Raw genomic sequence first — 22236 nt, forward strand, 5'->3', positions numbered from 1 at the left:
AAGACTCAACATGGCTCCAAAATGGGCTAAGTGTTCCTCCTCAAAATGTGATCCTCACTGGGGAATCAGCATCCACCAGGATGTTGCTGGTGGGCCCCGCAAAGATCTGTTCTGGGCCTTAGGTTATTCAGTATCTGTATCAATGATCTGGAAGTACATGTAAAATTGTTGCTGGCAAAGTCTGCAGAGAACACAAGGATAGGTGGGATGGGGGACGCCTCCAACCTACAGAGCTACCTGGGTCACCTGGTGAGTTTGGTGCAATTAGACCTGCACATGAATCCAGCCAAATGCAAGGTCAAATATCAAGGGAAAAGGGATGTCGTTCACACTGGCAGGATGGGAGCTGTGTTCTGGAGAGCAGGGGCTCTGAAAGGGAGCATGATGGAACCCATTCAAACAAGAGATTTCAGTGGAATGCAGGAGCTAAGCAGGCAGATACCATGCTTGGGTGTATAAATCAGGGGATATTGAGTTGCAGCAAGGAGGTGGGGTCACCTCTGGATACGGCCCTTTTAGGACTATGACTGGAGATTGTGTCCAGCTCTGGTGTCCACACCTCCAGCAGGATGCTGAGAAATTGGAAAGACCTACGAGAACAAGCGGAGATGTGAAGACCCTGGCTGGCAGGGAGCACTCCAAGGAGAGTGAGCTCCTGATGCTATTGGAGGTGAAGAAGGGACTCAGCCCCCTTCTGCAGGAACCTCCATGGAAAGGGGTTTTCTGGGAACAGGGAGGACTTCAACCTCTCTGGCAAAGGCAGGACAAGACCCAACAGCTGGGATCTGGAGTCAGAAAAAGTCTGGCTGCGACTAATATGCAAACATTAAACATGGAGCCATGGGAACAACTGACCCAGGGCCATGGTGGAGGCAGAAGTAGCTGGGTGGGTTCTGGCTCTGGAGTGTCCACCAGGGGGTCAGTTTGGAAGGTCACAATGATCCTTTCTGGCCCTGAAATCTATGGATCTGGGTATCTTGATGCAGAGAAGCCCAGGGGCATTTTTTACATCTGTAGTAGGAAGTGGGGAGGGTTAACTACATTTGCAGCCAGGCTGGGTGGGCACCAGAGCAGGGAGGAAACCCCCCCCCCCCCGTTCTGATGTGAGCACAGCTGCGGCTGGGGGCTTCTCCAATAGGAGTCTCCACCCCTGGGCCATCAGGGCAGGGAGTTTCCGGGCAGCAGGGTACATGTCCCTGTGGTTGCCAGGCCCTGCCCTCCCCTCTCTGTGCCTGGTCCATATAACCTCCCGGTCTCACACAGAGGCTCCGTGCCCATCCCTGGATGTCTCTGACAAAATGGAGCTCCTGATCCTCGTCCTGCTTCCTGTGGCCTTTCTGCTACCCCATGGGTCTCAGGCTGGTGAGTTGTGGGAGGGGGATCAGGGCCTATGGGGAGCAGGATCCTCGCCCCATATGGGGAGCTGTGGGCAGCATTTAGGGTCTCCCCCTTGGTCCTGCTGGGGCCAAGGGACTGTATTGAATCCTGCATCCTCTCCTGAGTGCATCTGGGGCTCTCAGAGCAGCCCAAGAGTTTAGGTGGCCAATCCCTCACAGGCTCCTTTGGAACCCCACTGCCAATCCCTGTGTCAGACAGGGAGGTTTGCCATGGGGCTGGGCCACTGGGCTGGGCCCCAAGAAATCTGGGACCGTTCCCAAATCTGCCCAGGATCTCTGTGGACAGGGATTTGTATGGATTGAGGATGGTCATTGAAATCCCTTAGGCAGGTTTACAAACAATCTCCCTAGGCCTCAGTTTCCTTATCTGTACAATGTGAATAATAATTCTGCTCGTGTCTGGATGCTGCCTGGGTCAATGAAAGGCCTGGAGCAAGGGAGCCTCTGATCTCAGTTAGTTTCCATGCAGCCCCTGGCATAATAGGGGCCCAGATCTCGGTCCTCATGCCACCCTCATGTAAATAACAGCAATTTGTTAAAGGTGAGATTTTCCAGCCGCCCCCTTTCCCTCCCGCCCACCCTCAGCTGCTTGGAGACTTCTTCAGTAGTGATTACAAAATGTTTTTTATTTTCCACGGGAGAAAACCCCAAAGTAGTACTTTTATATTTTCACCTAAATATTACCCAACACTGCGGGGAAAGAATCAGTTTCACCACAATAATTCAGATGGGTTTGAGATGAGGCTTTCTGAGAAAAAATGATGTTTGTAAAAAGTTTGGCGTGTCAATCTGGGAGCAGCCCTGACTGGTGACTGTGGATTGATGGAGAAGACACATCCTCAAAGGACCTCTCAGTGCCCTTCCAGGTGCTGCCAGGCCTAATCTGGGGGGACTTTGGCCCCCAAAGCTGTAAACTTCAGGCAGTGCAGTTCCTGGTGTGTTTGGCACCGATTCTCCACACAGCAAGGTCAGAGCTTTAGATTTTTCCTCCAGCTCCATGGGATGTCCAGTCTGGGGGAGAGCTGAGGAGGTGGCAGAGTTCCAGGCACAGGAATCACGCAAGGAGAGCGTCAGAGGGGGTGGGATGATGTTGTGGAGACTCTCATTTGGGATGGGGAGCTTGGTCCCAGACCGGCCCAGGGGCATGATAGGACTCTTTATATGAACCTGGTCTCCCCCCAGGAGAGATTATCAGGGGACAGGAAGCCCAGCCCTACTCCAGACCCTACATGGCATATCTGGAAATACAATGCAAAGGGAAGACGTATATCTGCGGAGGGTTCCTGGTGTCGGAGAACTTCGTGCTGACGGCCGCTCACTGCAAGGGAGAGTAAGTACCTCTGTACTGGGGATGTTGGGGCAGGTCAGAGTTAGAGGGCGATGGGGGAGCCGGGAGCTCTGGAGCCATTGTAGTTTGCAGGGAAGAAGCAGTTAGCAGGATAGGCTGGGAGAGCAGAGCCCAGGGGTCTGATCTGTTCAGAGGGTGTCAGTGTGTCTCTAGGGGCCTCTGCAAACCACGGTTCAGATCCAACACTGGGTAAATCAATGGAACTATGTCCCATTGACACCAGCTGGGCTCTGGGCCACTGTCTTGATCGGGGCAGGGACGGGGTCACACCCACAGGACAGCTCTGCAGGGCTCTGGACTGGGGGGAGCTGAGCACAGAGCCGTCTCTGGATCTAGCTGGGAGGGGTCCCCTGGCTGGAGGGGAGCTGAGACCCAGGGGACAAGGGGATTGAAGGAGTCTGAGATCACTGCCTGAGCGTCACATGCTGCCCTGTTCCCACAAGATCAGTGTCAGACCGTGTGCCCACCCCCCACCTCAGTGCTCTCCTGCCCCAATGCCCATGTATTGCTCTTGGCTTTTACAGCAAGATCACTGTGTGCCTGGGAGCCCATAACATTAAATAACGGGAACAGAGTCAACAGAAAATCTCCGTGCGCCGCCAGATCCCACACCCGCAATTCAGCAGAGCAACCTGTAACAATGATATCATGTTGCTGCAGGTACCGCCCGCACCCCATCACCCCACCCCAAGTGACCTCACACTGCTGCAGGTACCACCCCATCCCATCACCCCCCCCAGTGACCTCACAGTGCTGCAGGTACCACCATCATCCCATCACCCCACCCCCAGTGACCTCACACTGCTGCAGGTACCGCCCCCATCCCATCACTCCATCCCCACTGACCTCACACTGCTGCAGGTACCGCCCCCATCCCATCACCCCCCCCAGTGACCTCACACTGCTGCAGGTACTGCCCCCATCCCATCACCCCCCCCAGTGACCTCACACTGCTGCAGGTACTGCCCCCATCCCATCACCCCCCCCAGTGACCTCACACTGCTGCAGGTACCGCTCCCATCCCATCACCCCACCCCAAGTGACCTCACACTGCTGCAGGTACCGCTCCCATCCCATCACCCCACCCCCACTGACCTCACACTGCTGCAGGTACCACCCCATCCCATCACCCCACCCCAGTGACCTCACAGTGCTGCAGGTACTGCCCTCATCCCATCACCCCACCCCCAGTGACCTCACACTGCTGCAGGTACCATCCCATCCCATCACCCCCCCCAGTGACCTCACAGTGCTGCAGGTACTGCCCTCATCCCATCACCCCACCCCCAGTGACCTCACACTGCTGCAGGTACCATCCCATCCCATCACCCCCCCCAGTGACCTCACACTGCTGCAGGTACCGCCCCCATCCCATCACCCCACCTCCACTGCCCTCACACTGCTGCAGGTACCGCCCCCATCCCATCACCCCCCCAGTGACCTCACACTGCTGCAGGCACCATCTCCTTCCCATCACCCCACCCCCACTGACCTCACACTGCTGCAGGTACCACCCCATCCCATCACCCCACCCCCACTGACCTCACACTGCTGAAGGTACCACCCCATCCCATCACCCCACCCCCAGTGACCTCACACTGCTGCAGGTACCACACCCATCCCATCCCTCGAACACCAGAGACCTCACAGGTATGGATTTTCATGTTTCTGGGGACTGGTATGTGCCTCTGTGTCCTTGAGTGCAACCCTCACATTGATCTCAATTGTTCTTGTGTCTCAGCTGGAAGAGAGAGCGAAGCTGAACAGATGGGTGGATTTCATCGCCCTGCCCCATGCCAGCGAGAGAGTAAAGCCAGGGGCTGTGTGCAGCATCGCCGGCTGAGGCAACACTAGCACAGAGAGTGCATTCACCCCAGCCACGCTCCAGGAGGTGGACGTGGTGGTGATGCAGGCTGCGGCATGTCCGAAGAAGCCTACCGGGCCATATCATGACTATAACTCCTCCATCATGATGTGTGTGGGGGATTCAAAGACGAGCAAAGACTCTTGGGAGGTGAATCTCCTCCTGGCTTCAAGCATCCTTGATAAATTGTTATTATTAACGAGGCTGTTGGTGTTGCAATCAGGCCTACGAGTGGCAGTCAGCAATCCAGCCCCACTGTGCTGTACAAATGAGTGGGAAAATATCTGGTCTTCTCCCAGGGGGAGGCAGAGAACAGTTTGGAGTGTGAGAGATGAGACCAGCTGGATACTGGGGGGGCCAATCAGAGAATGGGTGGACATAGGGGGCTGTCACTAAGCTGTGTATCAGCTGGAATGACTCACTGAGCTGTTCTCCATCTGTGGCTTGTTTTACTTCACAGGGCGATTCTGGGGGCCCTCTAGTGTGTGGGAAAACAGTCCAGGGCGTCGTCTCCTGGGGGCCTCCCACCCCTTCCAGGGTGTACATGAGAGTCTCCGCCTTCATCCCCTGGATACAGGTGACGATGAGGAGGCTTCAGCCCTGAGCCAAGCCGGGAATAGCTGCGGGGGCTGGAGCTGCGCCACTTCTGTCCTTTGGTGATGCCCAGATGTAGGGCCTGCTTTGCAGATTGGCTGAGCCCCCCTCTCCCCAGGATACCCATCGCCAGACATTGCTCCACTCAGGCAGTGCCCAGCCCATAAGCATAAGGCACTGAGCCTAGGGGAGTTAGGAGCCAGATTCAAGGCCTTGTCCCATCAGCTCCCTTGGCAATCCCAACCCAGACCCTTAGGCTGCCTCTTCACTAAGGAAACGGCTGGTTTATTTTCCCTGGGGTAACAGACATAAACCAAACCCTGGGGCAGACCCAACGGTTTGTAGCTCTCCCCCATGTCATCTGCTCGAGTGACCGTTTATGGGGAATCTTCACTGGTACCTGACCTGCTAACTCCTGTGAAAACTACAGCCTGCCCTGGCCTCACTGGACCTATCCCATGGGTTAGTTTGTCATGCTTGCCAATACCTGTTCGAACCACACCTGTTCCCAGGGCTGGTGAGGCCAGCGGGACAGGAACGTAGAGAAGGTTGCACTGAACTGATTGCAGATCAATCCCCAGTGCTGATCGCCTCCTTCCCACCTTCCCTGCCCCACCCTGCTGCGTGGCCTGTTGCATTTCACTCACTGCTACATTGCCAGCATGAATAAAAATGAAGTTACAAAAAAAACGGTGTTTCAGGCACTGAGCGATCAACCCGAGCTGTGAAATCCAGAGCAGCTGCTGCATCTGCCAGGGCCAGGTGGGAATTAACCTCTACAAGGGAAGGCTGGGCTTGTGGTTAATGCGCTAAGCTGGGACTTAGGACACATTGTATGGGGAGATTTTGGCAAATCAGAAAAGTGCCTGAAACCACGACTGCTTATGTCTAAAGCAGCCAAGTCAGCAAGCCGTAAAGTGGCCATGCAGCAGCCTCAGCTTGACCAAGGCAGGAGGGGAGGGGGGTTTGGGTGACACAGTAAGGGCAGCTTGACCCCACATCCTTCGTGATAAGAATTGTGCTGAAGTTGCTGATACATGCATTTTAGAAGAGCAGGATGTGCCCCCAGGAATGTCTGTTAGGGCCTCAAGGCTGCAAACTCTGGAAAAACCCACACCTGGTTAATCAAAAATCCAAAGGAATCTCTTGCTTGACTGTTGAAACTGCTTGTTTAACCAGGTTTCTTTAAGGGACATGCCACTGTATTATTAATCTATAAATAAGCGGGGAAAGTTTGAGGTAATTGGACTGGACTCTCCCTCTGGATACATCTTGTGTTCCCCACCAGCGCTGTGCCACTCGAGAGCCACACTCAGCTTTGATAATTATCGAGGGTTGGAGGTGTTTTATTAACCTGTTTAGCTTTAAGTGAAAGCACTCTTGTGTTGTCCTGTTTGTGCCAGCCTTCTTTGGGTTGGACGGCCCTGTCTCCCCTGATTTATTTCCTGACACCACCTTGCAGAGAGTAAAAGTTATTAAGAGCTTTGGGTTGAAAGAACCCCGGTTAACAACATCACGTGGATTTTTCCTACACATTATAGAAAGGTGCTCAAGGGGCCAGGCCTCCTCTTCCCAAGTGTGATGTGATGGTCTATAGCTGACACCAGCTAACCTCTCTTGTGCTTTATCAGGTAGGACATTGATCCATAAGGACCCAGGATCATTTTCTTCCCAGTTATCAGTGACTTGGAAACAGGCGGTGCCATTTTTAACACTGAGTGCACGTCCCCTCTCCTTTTCTCCACTTGATCCTTCCTGACTAGCTGGTAATCATGGATTTTAACCGTCCAGTCATGGGAATCATCCCGCCAGGTTCCAGTCACACGTGCTACACCAAACTGATGCTCCTGGAAAAGCAATTCCAATTCCTCATGTTTGTTCCCCAGACTCCTCGCACTGGTGCAGAGGCGAGTCAAGAATTTCTTCTCTTCATTTAATTGAGGTTCCTGGATTAATTTTGTTCTTGATTTTTGCTGAGAGATCATTTCTTCCCCCTTTAACCTTCCCCTTGGCCTATTAGTTTAGCCCTTTCTTGACTCCTCTAGCTGGCCTGTCCCCATGGAGATTGGCCCCCTTCTCTTGAGGTGGAGTCTATCCAAACTCTGTAGCCCTCTCTCCCCACAGAAGATAGACTGATATTCCACAAACTCTGCACCCTCCACACCACCAATATAGAGAGTAATCAGACCCCATCTCAGCCTGCTTTTTAGGCTAATCCAGCCCAGCTCTTTCTCTCTCCTTTCTTCAGACATGCTCTCTGGTCCCCTGAGTGCCCTCACAGCCCTTCTCTGCATCTGCTCCACATCTGCTCTGGTCTGAATTCCTCTGTCCTGCACATGGGTGACCCAAATTGGTTCTCGATGGGAAGCCGGGTTCACAGCAGCTCCTGGCGCACCCTGAACAGTGATGGGAGGTGTTTGCTAAGGTTGCAGCAATGATCCAGGGCAGCTGGAGTCCGGCATCCCACGACCCTGGGAAAGGTGCCAAGTGGCAGGCCTGGTCCTGGTAGCCTGCCTTGGACGCCCCAGAGCTAGGGGCTGTGGCTTGGCTTGGCTCACATGTGTCTCGTTCAGAATCATCTGAGGCATTTGGGTCTGCTTGCCACAGATTAGCTCCTGCACGGTGGCATTGAATCAGGTGCAACCAGGATGATGCCTCCCCCTCTATAGCCAGAGCTGGGGGAGCAGGAAATGGAGAGGTTGCACCTCTAGGAAAGCGCAGATGATACACACACAGGCCTGTGGGAGATAGATGTGGCTTTTAACTGAGACCCTCAGAAACCTCACAGTCATCATGCAAGCACTGTGGTTCCTTCCTTCTCGCATTCGAGATGCTGAGGATAAGGTCACTTGATGAAGAATGGCCCAGAGCCTGGAGTGCTGCACAGCTGGGTCATGCACAGCTGGAAGTATTCAATGCACAGCTGGGGCCACACACAGCTGGACGTATGCAATGAACAGCTGGAGTTATGGAATGCACAGAAGGGTCCATACATAGGTGGAAGTATGCAATGCACAGCAGAGGCCATACACACCAGGCACTATGGAAGGGTGGCAGCTTCTCCCCAGTTTAGGCCTAGAGTCTTGTGGCTGTCTATCATTCACCCAAGTCAGAACGCTAGACTATTGAGACCATGAGTTTCTGGCTCTGCCCTATCTGAGAGCCTGAGGGACCCAGACTGGGTGTTTGCTGCTCCGCCCTGCCTGAGGGCGGCAGATCCCAGATTGCTGATTTGATGCTCCTCGCTGCTTGATGGCCTGAGACTCTAGGGGGCAGCCCTTTCCCCTCTGCCTACTAGGATATGCTGCCCTGAGAGAAAGAGCTATCCCAAAGGACTCTGACAGCCTAAGCCAGAACATGGGAGAGTGTGAGTGGTCAGAGTCCTTTGGGCTATCCTTGTTCCCAGGGTAGTGTGACCTAGTAGTCAGAGCTACTCTGGCAATCAGGGCATAAGCTCCCCACTGACTGTGCGTGACTAGACACAACTTGACGGGGTATATCTACACCATGACAGACAATCCACTCCCTTCTATCTATCCATCAGTCCCCATCAACACCCTTCTCTCCAGCCATTCCTCCCTTCCCAGCCACTCCCTTCTTTCCATTTTCCCTTCCATCCTTCCCGCTCGCTTTCCCTACACATATGCAAGTCTCCATCGCTCCCTCCCTTCCCACACACCCCCTCCCTCCCTCCCTCCATCCCGACAGTGGAACCAATTGCTGTAGTATCTCAGCTCCATTGGTGCCTTCACCTCTGCCATGTTTGCTCATTTATTTCACTCCCTGTCCTCTGTCTGCCGGCATCAATGGAGTGTAGTGACATTCAGCCTTTGTGGGTGTTTACTTCCCTCCAGAGCCTTTGCTATTGCACACAGACATGTTGGGATGTTCAAAGCCACATGCAGGAGTGAGGTGTCGAAATCCCCTTGACTTTCAGTGGTCCCTGGGCCCATAACACACTGACTCCCTTTACTGTCCCCAGTCCATCCTGTCAAGTGTTGAGGCTCAATCCCATGGAATCCCAGTGCCCAATGGGGGATATGGGGAGATCTTCACAAGAGCCAAACACACTGTCATAAATAGATAGTTAAGGGTTAATGCCTCTTTTACCTGTAAAGGGTTAAGTACTCAGTAAACCTGGCTGACACCTGACCAGAGGACCAATGGGGGGACAAAATACTTTCAAACCTTGATGGAGGGAAGTCTTTGTTTGTGCTCTTTGTTTTTGGGTGTTGTTCTCTCTTGGGACTAAGAGGGACCAGACGTCAATCCGGGCTCTCCAAATCTTTCTGAATCAGTCTCTCATGTTTCAAACTTGTAAGTAACAGCCAGGCAAAGCAGATCAGTTTTATTTTTGTTTTCTCAATTTGTAAATGTTCCTTTTTTTGCTGAGAGGATTTTACCTCTGCTTGCTGTAACTTTGAACCTAAGGCTAGAGGGGGTTCCTCTGGGCTCTATGAATCTGATTACCCTGTAAAGTATTTTCCATCCTGATTATACAGAGATGATTTTTTTTACTTTTCTTTCTTTAATTAAAAGCTTTCTTTTGAAGAACCTGATTGATTTTTCCTTGTTTTAAGATACAAGGGGATTGGATCTGGACTCACCAGGGATTGGAGGGGGGAAAGGAGGAGGGATGGTTGATTTCTCCTTGTTTTAAGATCCAAGGGGTTTGGATCTGTGCTCACCAGGGAACTGGTGAAGCCTCTCAAGGCTGCCCAGGGAGGGAAAGCTTTTTGGGGGGACAAGAAGTGATCCAGACACTGAAATTTCTGGATGGTGGCAGAGTTACCAGATCTAAGCTAGTAATTAAGCTTAGAAGTGTCCATGCAGGTCCCCACATTTGTACCCTAAAGTTCAGAGTGGGGAAGGAACCTTGACACACACAATGCCCCCTCTGTAGAACGTAGGCCAAGAAGCAAGTACACACTGGAGTCCACTCAGCCCCTCACTCACAGCAATGGGAATGGCTCCAAAAGGGATCCAGCCTCACACTGCAGTGTGGGGTGGGCTGGAAATGCACATGGGCCTTTCCCTTCTAGGGGACAGTGGCTCTGAACAGCCCCAGGGTGGGGACTGGCTGGTTCAGGGGAAGGGGAATGGGACATGGGGCTTTTCCCCGCTAGGAGGCACTAACCCCCATCCAAGATTGGCTGGCTCGGCAGGCGGGGGAGAGGCAGAGAATCTGTTTCACTATTTCTGCCCCGGCCCCCATCCAGATGTCTGTGGAAAGCCGTGCTGTCATAGATGCAGGGGGGTGGGGTAGTTTGGTCTCCCTGATACATTTCCCTCATGCCACCTCATGCCCGCACTGCTGGGGAGGGGGACAGTTGAGGGGGATCAAGGGGCTGGGTTCCCCCCTGAAGCTGAGTTGAGTCTTGGTCAAACCCCAGCTCCCACGACGATAGCACCAAGCCAGGGAGAGAGCTCTGACTGTTAGCGGCTCAGTCACTTCCCCCACCTCCGCTCCAGATGTGCGCAATATCCAGCAGTGCACGGCTGGCAGGGGCACTGAGGAGTCCCTGCTAGACATGGCCATAGCTGTGCCTGGCAGCACAGGCAGCCCCCAGCTGGGCAGGGCTCCAGGGGCTCAGCTGGGGGCATGGGCGTGATGCAGTTGGGCCTGATCTCTCCCCCTGCAGGCCATATGGTGGGATTTCCAGGAACGGAGATGGCCGAGGCCCCACCTGGGAGGTGGAAACATCACACTAAGGTGTCCTTCCCACTCCCATCTCTGCTTCAACCCAGGCCCCTGGGGGAAGAGGCCAGCACAGCCATGTCAGTGGACATCTCAGCCCTCGCCGCACGCCTCACCAGGCATGTGCATGGAGCAGAGGAGGCTGTGCAAGCTGCATAAGGGCTCAGCTCCACTCCAGATGTGCTTAGCTCCAGGCTGGGCCAGTGCCCAGATGTTCTGCAGCCCCAGATGTGGAGGGTGCCTGGCCACAGAGGAATGTTCCTCCTGCTGCTTCACCTGGACATGAGAGCGAAGAAGACCGGTGTTGCTTTGCAGGACAAAGGGCAAGCGAGTCTGTCAGCCTGTGGCTTGTGAAGGTCCAACCAGACACAAGAGCTCTCCTGGTGCAGAGAGATGCTGAGATCAGGCTGGGTTAACCACAGCATCGGCCTCAAACTAGGCCCCTCTTCCTTGCAGCTGAACCACTTCCCTCTACTCTGCAGGGCTGCTGGGCACTGCGCAGGGTGAGCACAGCCCTGCAATGCCAGTGGCCCCACCAGAATGGACTCAGGCTGGTGACTCCTGTTTTCCATCCTCCCTCCCAGCAGGTGTGTGGGTGGTGGTGGGTGAGACTGCAGATCCCCTACCCACACACCGGAGCTCATGCCCCTCCCTTTTATTCTCCCCCAGACAGGTCTATATGTGACTCCAGAGGCCGACACATCATCTCCCTCCCTGGACTCCCTCTGAAGATGCTCCTGCTGCTCCTGTTCCACATTGTCTTTCCCCTGCCCCCTGGGGCTCAGACTGGTGAGTACTTGGGGAATAGACCCCCAACGCCATAGGGACCAGAGCTGTCTGCAAACCCTGGCTCCTTCCCGGAGTCAGATCTTTCCACAGGGCTATCGCATCACCCAGATGTGGTGCCGTGGGGTCTGGGGGGCTATCAGTGTTTGCCCAGGATGCAACTGATGAGCCTCAGAGCTGTGTGGTCTAGGGGCATCAGTGTGTGCCCAGAACCCAGCTGCGGAGCCATGATGTCTGAGGTAGGTGGGAAGGGAGCTAAAGGGGCAGAGGGGGAGGGGGGGGTTGATGCTAACATAAAAAAGTCCCCCGTAGCAGAGGCAATGCAGAGAAGCTCAATATGCCTGGTGAACAGTGGGCACCTAGGCAGGAAATGAAGATCTGTGCAGCCTGTATAATTAGAGCAGGGGAGGGGCTGGGAGCCAGGACTCCTGGCTTCAGTCTCCGGCTCCAGGAGTGGAGTGGGTTCTAGTGGTTAGAGTGGGGGCTGGGCATCTGGGTTCATTTTCCAATCCTACCACACACTGTGCCAGTGATTCTGGAGTGACTATTTAAGCCTAAGTTGATTGTATCTAGTTTGCTGAGCCATTACAAGCATTGAATCTATCTCCCCTTGTAAGTATTCTCACACTTCTTATCAAACTATCTGTACTGGGCTATCTTGATTATCACTTCAAAAGTTTTTTCTCTTACTTAATTGGCCTCTCAGAGTTGGTAAGACAACTCCCACCTTTTCATACTCTCCGTATGTGTATATATATCTCCTCAATATATGTTCCATTCTGTGCATCCAAAGAAGTGGGCTGTAGCCCATGAAAGCTTATGCTCAAATAAATTGGTTAGTCTCTAAGGTGCCACATAGAATTCTCTGTTGATTCCAGAGGACACAATCTGGCCTGTGAAATTAACAAGTTTAAAGTGAAATGGCAGGGAAGGAAGGGGACTTTAACTATCCAGACATCAGCTGGAAAAGTTATACGGTAGGACACAACATTTCCCATAAGTGCCTTGCATGTCTTGGGGACAACTTTTTATGTCAGAAGGTGGAGGAAGAAACCAGGGGGGCATTTTAGACTTGATTCTGACCAACAAGGAGGAATTGGTTGCAAATCTGAAGACAATTTATGTGAAAGTGATCCCAAAAAGATAGAATTCCCGATCCTAACAGAAGGAAGGAGGGAGAGCGATAGAATAAGGACAACGGATTTTGTAAAATCACACTAACAAGTTCAGAAAATTATAGATGAGCTCCCATGCGAAGAAAATCTAAGGGCGAAAGGCGTTCAGGAAGAGCTGTCAGTGTCTGAAGAGGACAATATTAAAGGCACAAATGCAAACTATTCCTATGCAAAGGAAAGACACAAGGAATAGTAAGAGGCCAATATGGCTCCACAGAAGTTCTGTAATGACCTCATAATCAAAGAAGAAACCTAAAAAATGGGGGAAACTTGGAAAAATTGCTAAAGAGGAGTATAAAAGAATAGGACTAGCACATAGGAACACAGAGAGGCTAAGGCACAAAAAGAGTTTCACCTAGCAAGGTCCTTGAAATGCGTTGGGAGCAAAAGAAAGATTCAGGAAAGTGAAGGTTCACTACATAGCCGGGAAAGAGAACTAACAATCAAAATGAAAACAGGTGTTTAATGTCAGTTTTGCTTCAGACTTCACTAAAAAAGTTAATGGTGAACAGATACTTTTCACAATTAATACTAGCAAGGGGGAAGGGACACAAGCCAAAACTGGGAGAGAACAGGTTACAGAACATTTATTCGGGTTAGATGTATTCAGGTTAGCAGAACCTGATTAAATTAATCATTGTGTGCATACGGAAGTGGCTGAAGCCATCACGGAATTATTAGGATGTGTCTTTGAGAACCTCTGGAGGACAGGTGAGGTCCCAGAGATCTGGAGAAGGGCAAACATGTACTTATCTTTCAAAAGAGGAACAAAGACAATGCAGGGAATTGTAGACCAGTCAGCCCAACATTGATACCTGGAAAGATACTGGAGCAAACACTCTGGGTCACAAGGAACTGCCAGCAAGAACAAATCATGCCAAATCAACCTAATTTCCTTCTTAAATTGAGATACTGGCCTAGTGGATGAGGGGAAGCAGTTAGGGTGACCAGACAGCAAATGTGAAAAATCAGGACAGGGGGTGGGGGGTAATAGGTGCCTATATAAGAAAAAGACCCCAAAATCGGGACTGTCCCTATAAAAATCACGATATCTGGTCACCCTAGATGCAGTAGACGAGACCATACTCAAAAACTATCATTGGCTGTGTGTCAAACTGGGAGAACGATTCTAGTGAGGTCCCGTAGGGGTCAGTCCTGGGTCTGGTACTTTGCAATCTTTTCATTAATGGCTTGGATGCTGAAGTGCAGATGACACCAACCTGAGAGGGGCTGCAAACACTTTGGAGAACAACATTAGGCTTTGAAACATACTTGACAAATTAGAGATTTGATCTGGATTCCCCAACATGAAATTCAATACAGACATGTGCAAAGTACTTCACTTAGGAAGGAAAAATCAAATGCACAGCTACAAAATGGGGAATAACTGGCTAGGTGGTGAAACTGCAAAAAGGATCTGGAAGCTATAGTGGATCAGACATTGAATATGAGTGAACAATGTGCTGCAAGTGTGAAAAACATTAATATTATTCTGGGGTGTATTAAAAGGAGTGCCATATGTAAGACTGTAATAACCTAGGTCCCAGATTTGGACCTTAGCGTCCAAAATATGGGGGTTAGCATGAAAACCTCCAAGCTTAGTTACCAGCTTGGACCTGGTACCTGCTGCCACCACCCAAAAAATTAGAGTGTTTTGGGGCACTCTGGTCCCTCTGAAAAACCTTCCCTGGGGACCCCAAGACCCAAATCCCTTGAGTCTCACAACAAAGGGAAATAATCCTTTTTCCCTTCCCCCCTCCAGGTGCTCCTGGAGAGATACACAGACACAAGCTCTGTGAATTCAAACAGAGTGAATCTCCCTCTCTGTTCCCAATCCTGGAAACAAAAAGTACTTTCCTATTCCCCCAGAGGGAATGCAAAGTCAGGCTAGCAATCCAACACACAAATCTCCCCGATTCCTTCCTCCCACCAATTCCCTGGTGAGTACAGACTCAATTTCCCTGAAGTAAAGAAAAACTCCAACAGGTCTTAAAAGAAAGCTTTATATAAAAAGAAAGAAAAATAAGTACAAATGTTCTCTCTGTATAGATGATACAACACAGGGCAATTGCTTAAAAGAATATTGAATAAACAGCCTTATTCAAAAAGAATACAAATCAAAGCACTCCAGCACTTATATTCATGCAAATACCAAAGAAAAGAAAACCATAGAACTTACTATCTGATCTCTTTGTTCTTATACTTAGAAACAGAAGACTAGAAGGTAGAAAGTACTTCTCCAAAGCTCAGAGAAGGCAGGCAGACGGAAAACAAAGACACAGAGACACAATTCCCTCCACCCAAAGTTGAAAAAATCCGGTTTCCTGATTGGTCCTCTGGTCAGGTGCTTCAGGTGAAAGAGACATTAACCCTTAGCTAGCTGTTTATGACACGCCCCCCAAATTGCAGACAGTGGGGAATCTCACTGGCGGCGATTTCCTTCTAGAACTTGAAAATAAACAGATTAATACAACACATACACCTTTACATATAGTCCTAAGTATATAACTAACAGACTTCTACATTTTAAGAACACTTTTTAACTACTGAATTCTGGGAAACTCTCACGGGAGAGTGCATCAGCAACTTTATTAGAAGCTCCTGTGATGTGTTGAATTTCAAAATCAAAATCTTGGAGAGCTAAACTCCAACGAAGAAGTTTCTTGTTGTTCCCCTTGGCAGTATGAAGCCACTTTAGTGCAGCATGGTCAGTTTGTAGTTGGAACCACCGTCCCCAAACATATGGGCGTAGCTTTTCCAGGGCGTACACAATGGCATAGCATTCCTTTTCACTGACTGACCAGTGACTTTCCCTCTCAGACAGTTTTTTGCTGAGAAACACGACAGGATGGAAGTTGTGATCTGTTGCTTCCTGCATGAGCACTGCTCCTATACCACGCTCAGATGCATCCGTGGTTACTAGGAATGGCTTGTTAAAATCCGGGGCCCTGAGCACAGGGTCAGACATGAGCGTTGCCTTAAGTTGGGTAAAGGCCTTTTGACACTCATCAGTCCACTTAACTGCATTTGGCTGGGTCTTTTTGGTCAGGTCGGTCAGTGGGGCAGCGATTTGGCTGTAGTGTGGTACAAATCGCCTGTAGTATCCGGCCAAGCCTAAGAAGGATTGGACCTGCTTCTTTGACTTTGGGACAGGCCACTTTTGGATAGCATCCACCTTGGCCTGTAGGGGGTTTATGGTTCCTCGACCCACCTGGTGCCCCAGGTAAGTTACTCTGTTTTGGCCTATTTGACACTTTTTGGCCTTAACAGTTAGTCCTGCCTGCCTGATGCGCTCAAAGACCTTTTCCAGGTGTAGTAGGTGTTCGGGCCAGGAGTCTGAAAAAATGGCCACATCATCGAGGTAGGCAACTGCAAATTCTCCCAGTCCAGCTAGTAGACCATCTACCAGCCTCTGGAAGGTGGCGGGTGCATTTCGAAGGCCGAAAGGAAGGACATTGAATTCATACACCCCCGCATGGGTGACGAATGCTGACCTTTCCTTGGCAGGTTCATCTAGCGGTACTTGCCAGTACCCCTTGGTTAAGTCTATTGTAGAGATGAACTGGGCACGTCCCAACTTTTCCAATAGCTCATCGGTACGTGGCATTGGATAGTTGTCCGGACGAGTTACAGCATTTAGCTTACGGTAGTCCACGCAAAAGCGTATTTCCCCATCTGGTTTGGGTACCAGAACCACTGGAGATGCCCATGCACTGGAAGATGGGCGGATTATACCCATCTGTAGCATGTTTTGGATCTCCCGTTCTATAGCAGCTTGGGCATGAGGAGACACTCGGTAGGGTGGGGTTCTGATTGGGTGAGCATTACCTGTATCAATGGAGTGGTATGCCCGTTCAGTCCGTCCTGGGGTGGCTGAGAACAATGGGGCGAAGCTAGTGCACAGCTCCTTGATTTGTTGCCGCTGCAGACGTTCCAGGGTGGTTGAGAGGTTGACCTCTTCCACGCCACCGTCTTTTTTCCCGTCGTAGTAGACACCGTCAGGCCACTCAGCATCCTCTCCCTGGACTGTAAACTGACAAACCTGTAAGTCTCTGGAATAGAAAGGCTTGAGAGAATTAACATGGTACACTTTAGGCTTTAGTGAGGAATTGGGAAATGCTATGAGGTAGTTTACAGCTCCCAGGCGCTCTTGGACCGTGAATGGCCCTTCCCATGATGCTTCCATCTTATGGGCCTGTTGCGCCTTCAAGACCATAACCTGGTCTCCTACCTTGAAGGAACGTTCTCTGGCATGTCTGTCATACCAGGCCTTTTGCTCTTCTTGAGCATCCTTTAGGTTCTCTCTAGCAAGGGCTAAAGAGTGTCGGAGGGTGCTTTGTAGGTTGCTTACAAAGTCCAGAATGTTAGTTCCTGGAGAAGGCGTAAACCCCTCCCATTGCTGCTTCACCAACTGTAATGGCCCCTTAACCTCGTGACCATACACAAGTTCAAATGGTGAAAACCCTAAACTGGGATGTGGTACAGCCCTGTAGGCAAACAGCAACTGCTGCAACACTAGGTCCCAATTATTGGAGAATTCGTTGATGAATTTTCGTATCATGGCCCCCAAAGTTTCATTGAACCTTTCAACCAGGCCATTGGTTTGATGGTGGTACGGGGTGGCAACCAAGTGATTCACCCCATGAGTTTCCCACAGTTTTTCCATGGTCCCTGCCAGGAAATTAGACCCTGAATCTGTAAGGATGTCGCAGGGCCAACCTACTCTGGCAAAGATGTCTGTTAGGGCCAGGCACACAGTGTTAGCCCTGGTGTTGCCTAGAGCGACTGCTTCTGGCCATCGGGTAGCAAAGTCCACTAAAGTCAGTACGTACTGCTTTCCTCTGGGCGTCTTTTTTGGGAAAGGGCCTAGAATATCCACAGCTACTCGCTGAAATGGGACCTCAATTATGGGGAGTGGCTGGAGAGGGGCCTTGACCTGGTCTTGAGGCTTTCCCACTCTTTGGCATACCTCACAAGACCGGACATACTTGGCAACGTCCTTGCCCATCCCCTCCCAGTGGAAGGACTTCCCCAACCGGTCCTTGGTTCTGTTCACCCCAGCATGGCCACTGGGATGATCATGGGCTAAGCTTAAGAGCTTCCCCCGGTACTTAGTTGGAACCACCAACTGTTTTTGCGGCTGCCATTCTTCCCGGTGTCCACCAGAAAGAATTTCCTTGTATAAAAGTCCTTGGTCTATAACAAACCGGGATCGATTAGAAGAGCTGAGAGGCGGTGGGGTGCTCCGTGCCGCCGCCCAAGCTTTCTGAAGGTTGTCATCCGCTTCCTGCTCAGCCTGGAACTGTTCCCTTGAGGCTGGGGTCACCAGTTCTTCCTCAGACTGTGGACTTGGGCTTGGTCCCTCTGGAAGCGATGTAGGTGATGGGGTTGTTTCCGTTGCTGGTGAACCGCTCTCCGCTGGTGCACCTGAGGATATTTCAGGCTCTGGCTGAGCCTTTTGGGTATGGCTGTCTTGTGCTTCTGCCAGTTTTGGCTCGCTGGCGCCCTCTGGCGTTGAGTTTGAAGATGTAGTTGCACTTGCTGGTGCTGGTTGCTGTTCCAGTTCCGGGCCTGGGACTGGAGATGCTGTGGCTGTTTCAGTGGTAGGCATGGAATCCGGGTCCACTACCTCTGTCTGGGTTTCTGGTAACACAGACGGGGCCTCTGTGGACGGCTCAGGAACAGGAATGGGTCTGGAAGCTTGCCTGGTTTGGCTACGTGTAACCATTCCCACTCTCTTGGCCCGCCTCACCTGGTTGGCCAAGTCTTCCCCCAGTAGCATGGGGATAGGATAATTGTCATAGACTGCAAAAGTCCACATTCCTGACCAGCCTTTGTACTGGACAGGCAGTTGAGCTGTAGGCAAGTCTACAGCTTGTGACATGAAGGGGTAAATTGTAACTTTGGCCTTTGGGTTGATGAATTTGGGGTCAACGAAGGATTGGTGGATAGCTGACACTTGTGCCCCCGTGTCTCTCCACGCAGTAACCTTCTTTCCGCCCACTCTCAAATTTTCCCTTCGCTCCAAGGGTATTTGAGAGGCATCCGGGCCTGGGGATCTTTGGTGTGATGGTGGTGTAATGAATTGCACTCGCATGGTGTTCTTGGGACACTTGGCCTTGATATGTCCCAGTTCATTACACTTAAAGCATCTTCCATCTGATGGGTCACTGGGCCGAGGTGAGTTACTGGAGACTGGTGAGGTTGAAGGGTAGGGTATCTGTGGCTTTACTTGGGTGGTATGTGGGGTCTTTGGCTGTCCTCGGTTGTAGGGTTTATGGTCTGTGTGCCCCCTGGGGTAATCGTTCCCCTTGACAGTAGCTTTCTTGCTTTTTGCCAGTTCCATCCATTTGGCTCCAATCTCCCCCGCCTCAGCGATATTCTTGGGGTTTCCATCTTGTATGTACCGTGTGATGTCTTCAGGAACACCATCCAAGAACTGCTCCATTTGTATGAGGAGGTTCAGTTCTTCCAAGGTTTGAATGTTGTTTCCTGTTAGCCAGGCCTCATAGTTTTTTGCAATGCAGTAGGCGTGTTTGGGAAATGACTCCTCTGGTTTCCACTTTTGGTTTCTGAAACGCCGACGGGCATGATCTGGGGTTATCCCCATCCTGTATCTGGCCTTGGTTAGGAAAAGTTTATAGTCATTCATTTGGTGCTTAGGCATTTCAGCTGCCACCTCTGCTAAAGGTCCACTGAGCTGTGACCTCAATTCTACCATGTACTGGTCTTCGGGAATGCTGTACCCAAGACAGGCTCTTTCAAAATTTTCCAAGAAGGCCTCGGTGTCATCACCTGCCTTGTAGGTGGGAAATTTCCTGTGCTGTGGAGCAATATTTGGCGCCGGGTTGTTAGGGTTGGCTGGCACAGGCAGCCCAGCTTTTGCCAACTCCAGTTCATGTTTTCTCTGTTTTTCCTTCTCTTCATTCTCTTTTTGTTGTTTTTCCATTTCTCGGTGGTGGGCCACCTCTTCTTCTTCTAGTTTTCTTTTGTGTGCTGCCTCCTTGGCTGCCTCTTTGGCTGCCTGTTCTCTTTGGTAGGCTGCCTGTTCTCTTTGGTAGGCTGCCTCTTTGATCTGTTCTTCTCTTTCTTTCATCTCCATCTCTTTTTGTTTTATTTCCAGTTGCTGTTTGTGTTTTTCCATCTCTCGCCTGTGTTCAGCTTCTTTGATTTGTTCCTCAGCCTCCATTTTTGTCTTGGTAGACATGGTTCCTGTTTTCTTGTGTTGGGGTGCCCTCCGGTGTTTATCTTCTGAACTGCAGGTTCTCTGTTGCCTCCTGAAGTCTGCCTAGCAACAGTGCCTTTAGCTAATCTTCAATGTCAAGTAAACCTGAAAAACCACTTTATTTGCATTCATATAGTGCTGGTATGACTCTCAATGGGAGTGCTATTGTGTGACAAAAGACTGTTAATAGTCCTTAACGACTTCTGCTTAACATGCAAGCCACAAACTGCCAGAGAGAGCAGAAAAAAAAAAATTTCTCTCTGGTTCCCTTTTAAAACCAAACTGTTTCTCTCTGCTAAAAAGCCCTTAGCAGAGAAAAGAAAAATATAATATTCCTACTGGCTTCTGGATTCTGTCTATATCCCACCGCTGCTACTCATGTAATAACCTAGGTCCCAGATTTGGACCTTAGCGTCCAAAATATGGGGGTTAGCATGAAAACCTCCAAGCTTAGTTACCAGCTTGGACCTGGTACCTGCTGCCACCACCCAAAAAATTAGAGTGTTTTGGGGCACTCTGGTCCCTCTGAAAAACCTTCCCTGGGGACCCCAAGACCCAAATCCCTTGAGTCTCACAACAAAGGGAAATAATCCTTTTTCCCTTCCCCCCTCCAGGTGCTCCTGGAGAGATACACAGACACAAGCTCTGTGAATTCAAACAGAGTGAATCTCCCTCTCTGTTCCCAATCCTGGAAACAAAAAGTACTTTCCTATTCCCCCAGAGGGAATGCAAAGTCAGGCTAGCAATCCAACACACAAATCTCCCCGATTCCTTCCTCCCACCAATTCCCTGGTGAGTACAGACTCAATTTCCCTGAAGTAAAGAAAAACTCCAACAGGTCTTAAAAGAAAGCTTTATATAAAAAGAAAGAAAAATAAGTACAAATGTTCTCTCTGTATAGATGATACAACACAGGGCAATTGCTTAAAAGAATATTGAATAAACAGCCTTATTCAAAAAGAATACAAATCAAAGCACTCCAGCACTTATATTCATGCAAATACCAAAGAAAAGAAAACCATAGAACTTACTATCTGATCTCTTTGTTCTTATACTTAGAAACAGAAGACTAGAAGGTAGAAAGTACTTCTCCAAAGCTCAGAGAAGGCAGGCAGACGGAAAACAAAGACACAGAGACACAATTCCCTCCACCCAAAGTTGAAAAAATCCGGTTTCCTGATTGGTCCTCTGGTCAGGTGCTTCAGGTGAAAGAGACATTAACCCTTAGCTAGCTGTTTATGACAAAGACAAGGGAGGTAATTGTTCCACACTACTCAACACTGGTGGGGCCTCAGTTGGAGTACTGTGTCCAGTTTTGAGTGCCACACTTTAGTGGAGATGTAGAGAAATTGGAGAGAGTCCAGAGGTGAGCAACAAAAATGATCAAAGGTTGAGAAAGCCTGAGCTAAGAGGAAAGGTGAAAAAAAACCGGACATGTTTAGTCTAGAGAAGAGGAAGCTGAAGGGGAACCTGAGAACAGACTTCCACTATGTGAAGGTCTGTTAAAGAGGACAGGGATCAATGGTTCTCCACATCCACAGAGTATTAGACAAGAAGTGATGAGCTTAGTCTGCAGCAAGGGAGATTGAGGTTAGTTATTAGGAAAAACTTTCTAACCCTAAATGGACTTAATCTATGGAATAGGATCTCAAGGGAAGTAATGGAAACCTTGTCACTGGAGGGGTTTACGACCAGGTTGGACAAACACCTGTCAGGAATGGTCTAGGTTGACATGCTCCTGCCTCAGAACAGGGGGCTGAACCAGGTGACCTCATGAGGTTCCTTCCAGCCTGATATTTCTGATTCTACTCTATGAAATGTCTTCTGAGATTAAATCCTCTGAGCTTCCTTCCCCTCCATTGCCCGTTATCTGGAGCCCAGCTGGGCAGGAGGCCAGGCAGATATGAAACCTCACACGGAAAAAAACAAAGCTGGTCTTGAAAAGTTTCTGAGAACCAGGAGTAAAAGGAAATGACTCATCAGATGGGGACTGGAGAAATGAAAAATTTGCATTCAAAGATGTAGACTTTTAATAGTGGTTCCAGTGTGGGCCAGAGGTGGTGGGATGCGGGGCATGTGGGGTCAGATGTACCCCCCTCCAATATCCTGCGTGGCTTTTACTGAACATGCTCACATGGACTCTCAATCC

At 50.4% G+C, this 22236-nt stretch overlaps 1 protein-coding gene and 1 pseudogene across 2 annotated transcripts in view; both read left to right on the forward strand.

Annotated features, from left to right (window-relative positions):
• Positions 1-1292: 1292 nt before the first annotated feature.
• Positions 1293-5820, forward strand: LOC127031575 (mast cell protease 1A-like; annotated as a pseudogene).
• A 5566-nt stretch (positions 5821-11386) lies between these two features.
• The window catches only part of LOC127031557 (mast cell protease 1A-like), a 32148-nt gene continuing 21298 nt past the window's right edge, over positions 11387-22236 (forward strand). The window contains exons 1-2 of one of the 2 annotated variants that reach the window (XM_050918488.1): positions 11387-11488; positions 11571-11690. In XM_050918488.1, the coding sequence (XP_050774445.1) occupies positions 11422-11488; positions 11571-11690 (187 nt within the window). In that variant the 5' untranslated portion in view covers positions 11387-11421. The remainder of the gene's footprint in view (positions 11489-11570; positions 11691-22236) is intronic. The other variant, XM_050918490.1, reaches the window with a different exon arrangement.

Source organism: Gopherus flavomarginatus, chromosome 11 (assembly GCF_025201925.1).
Source record: "Gopherus flavomarginatus isolate rGopFla2 chromosome 11, rGopFla2.mat.asm, whole genome shotgun sequence".
In the NCBI taxonomy this organism is placed as follows: domain Eukaryota; kingdom Metazoa; phylum Chordata; order Testudines; family Testudinidae; genus Gopherus; species Gopherus flavomarginatus.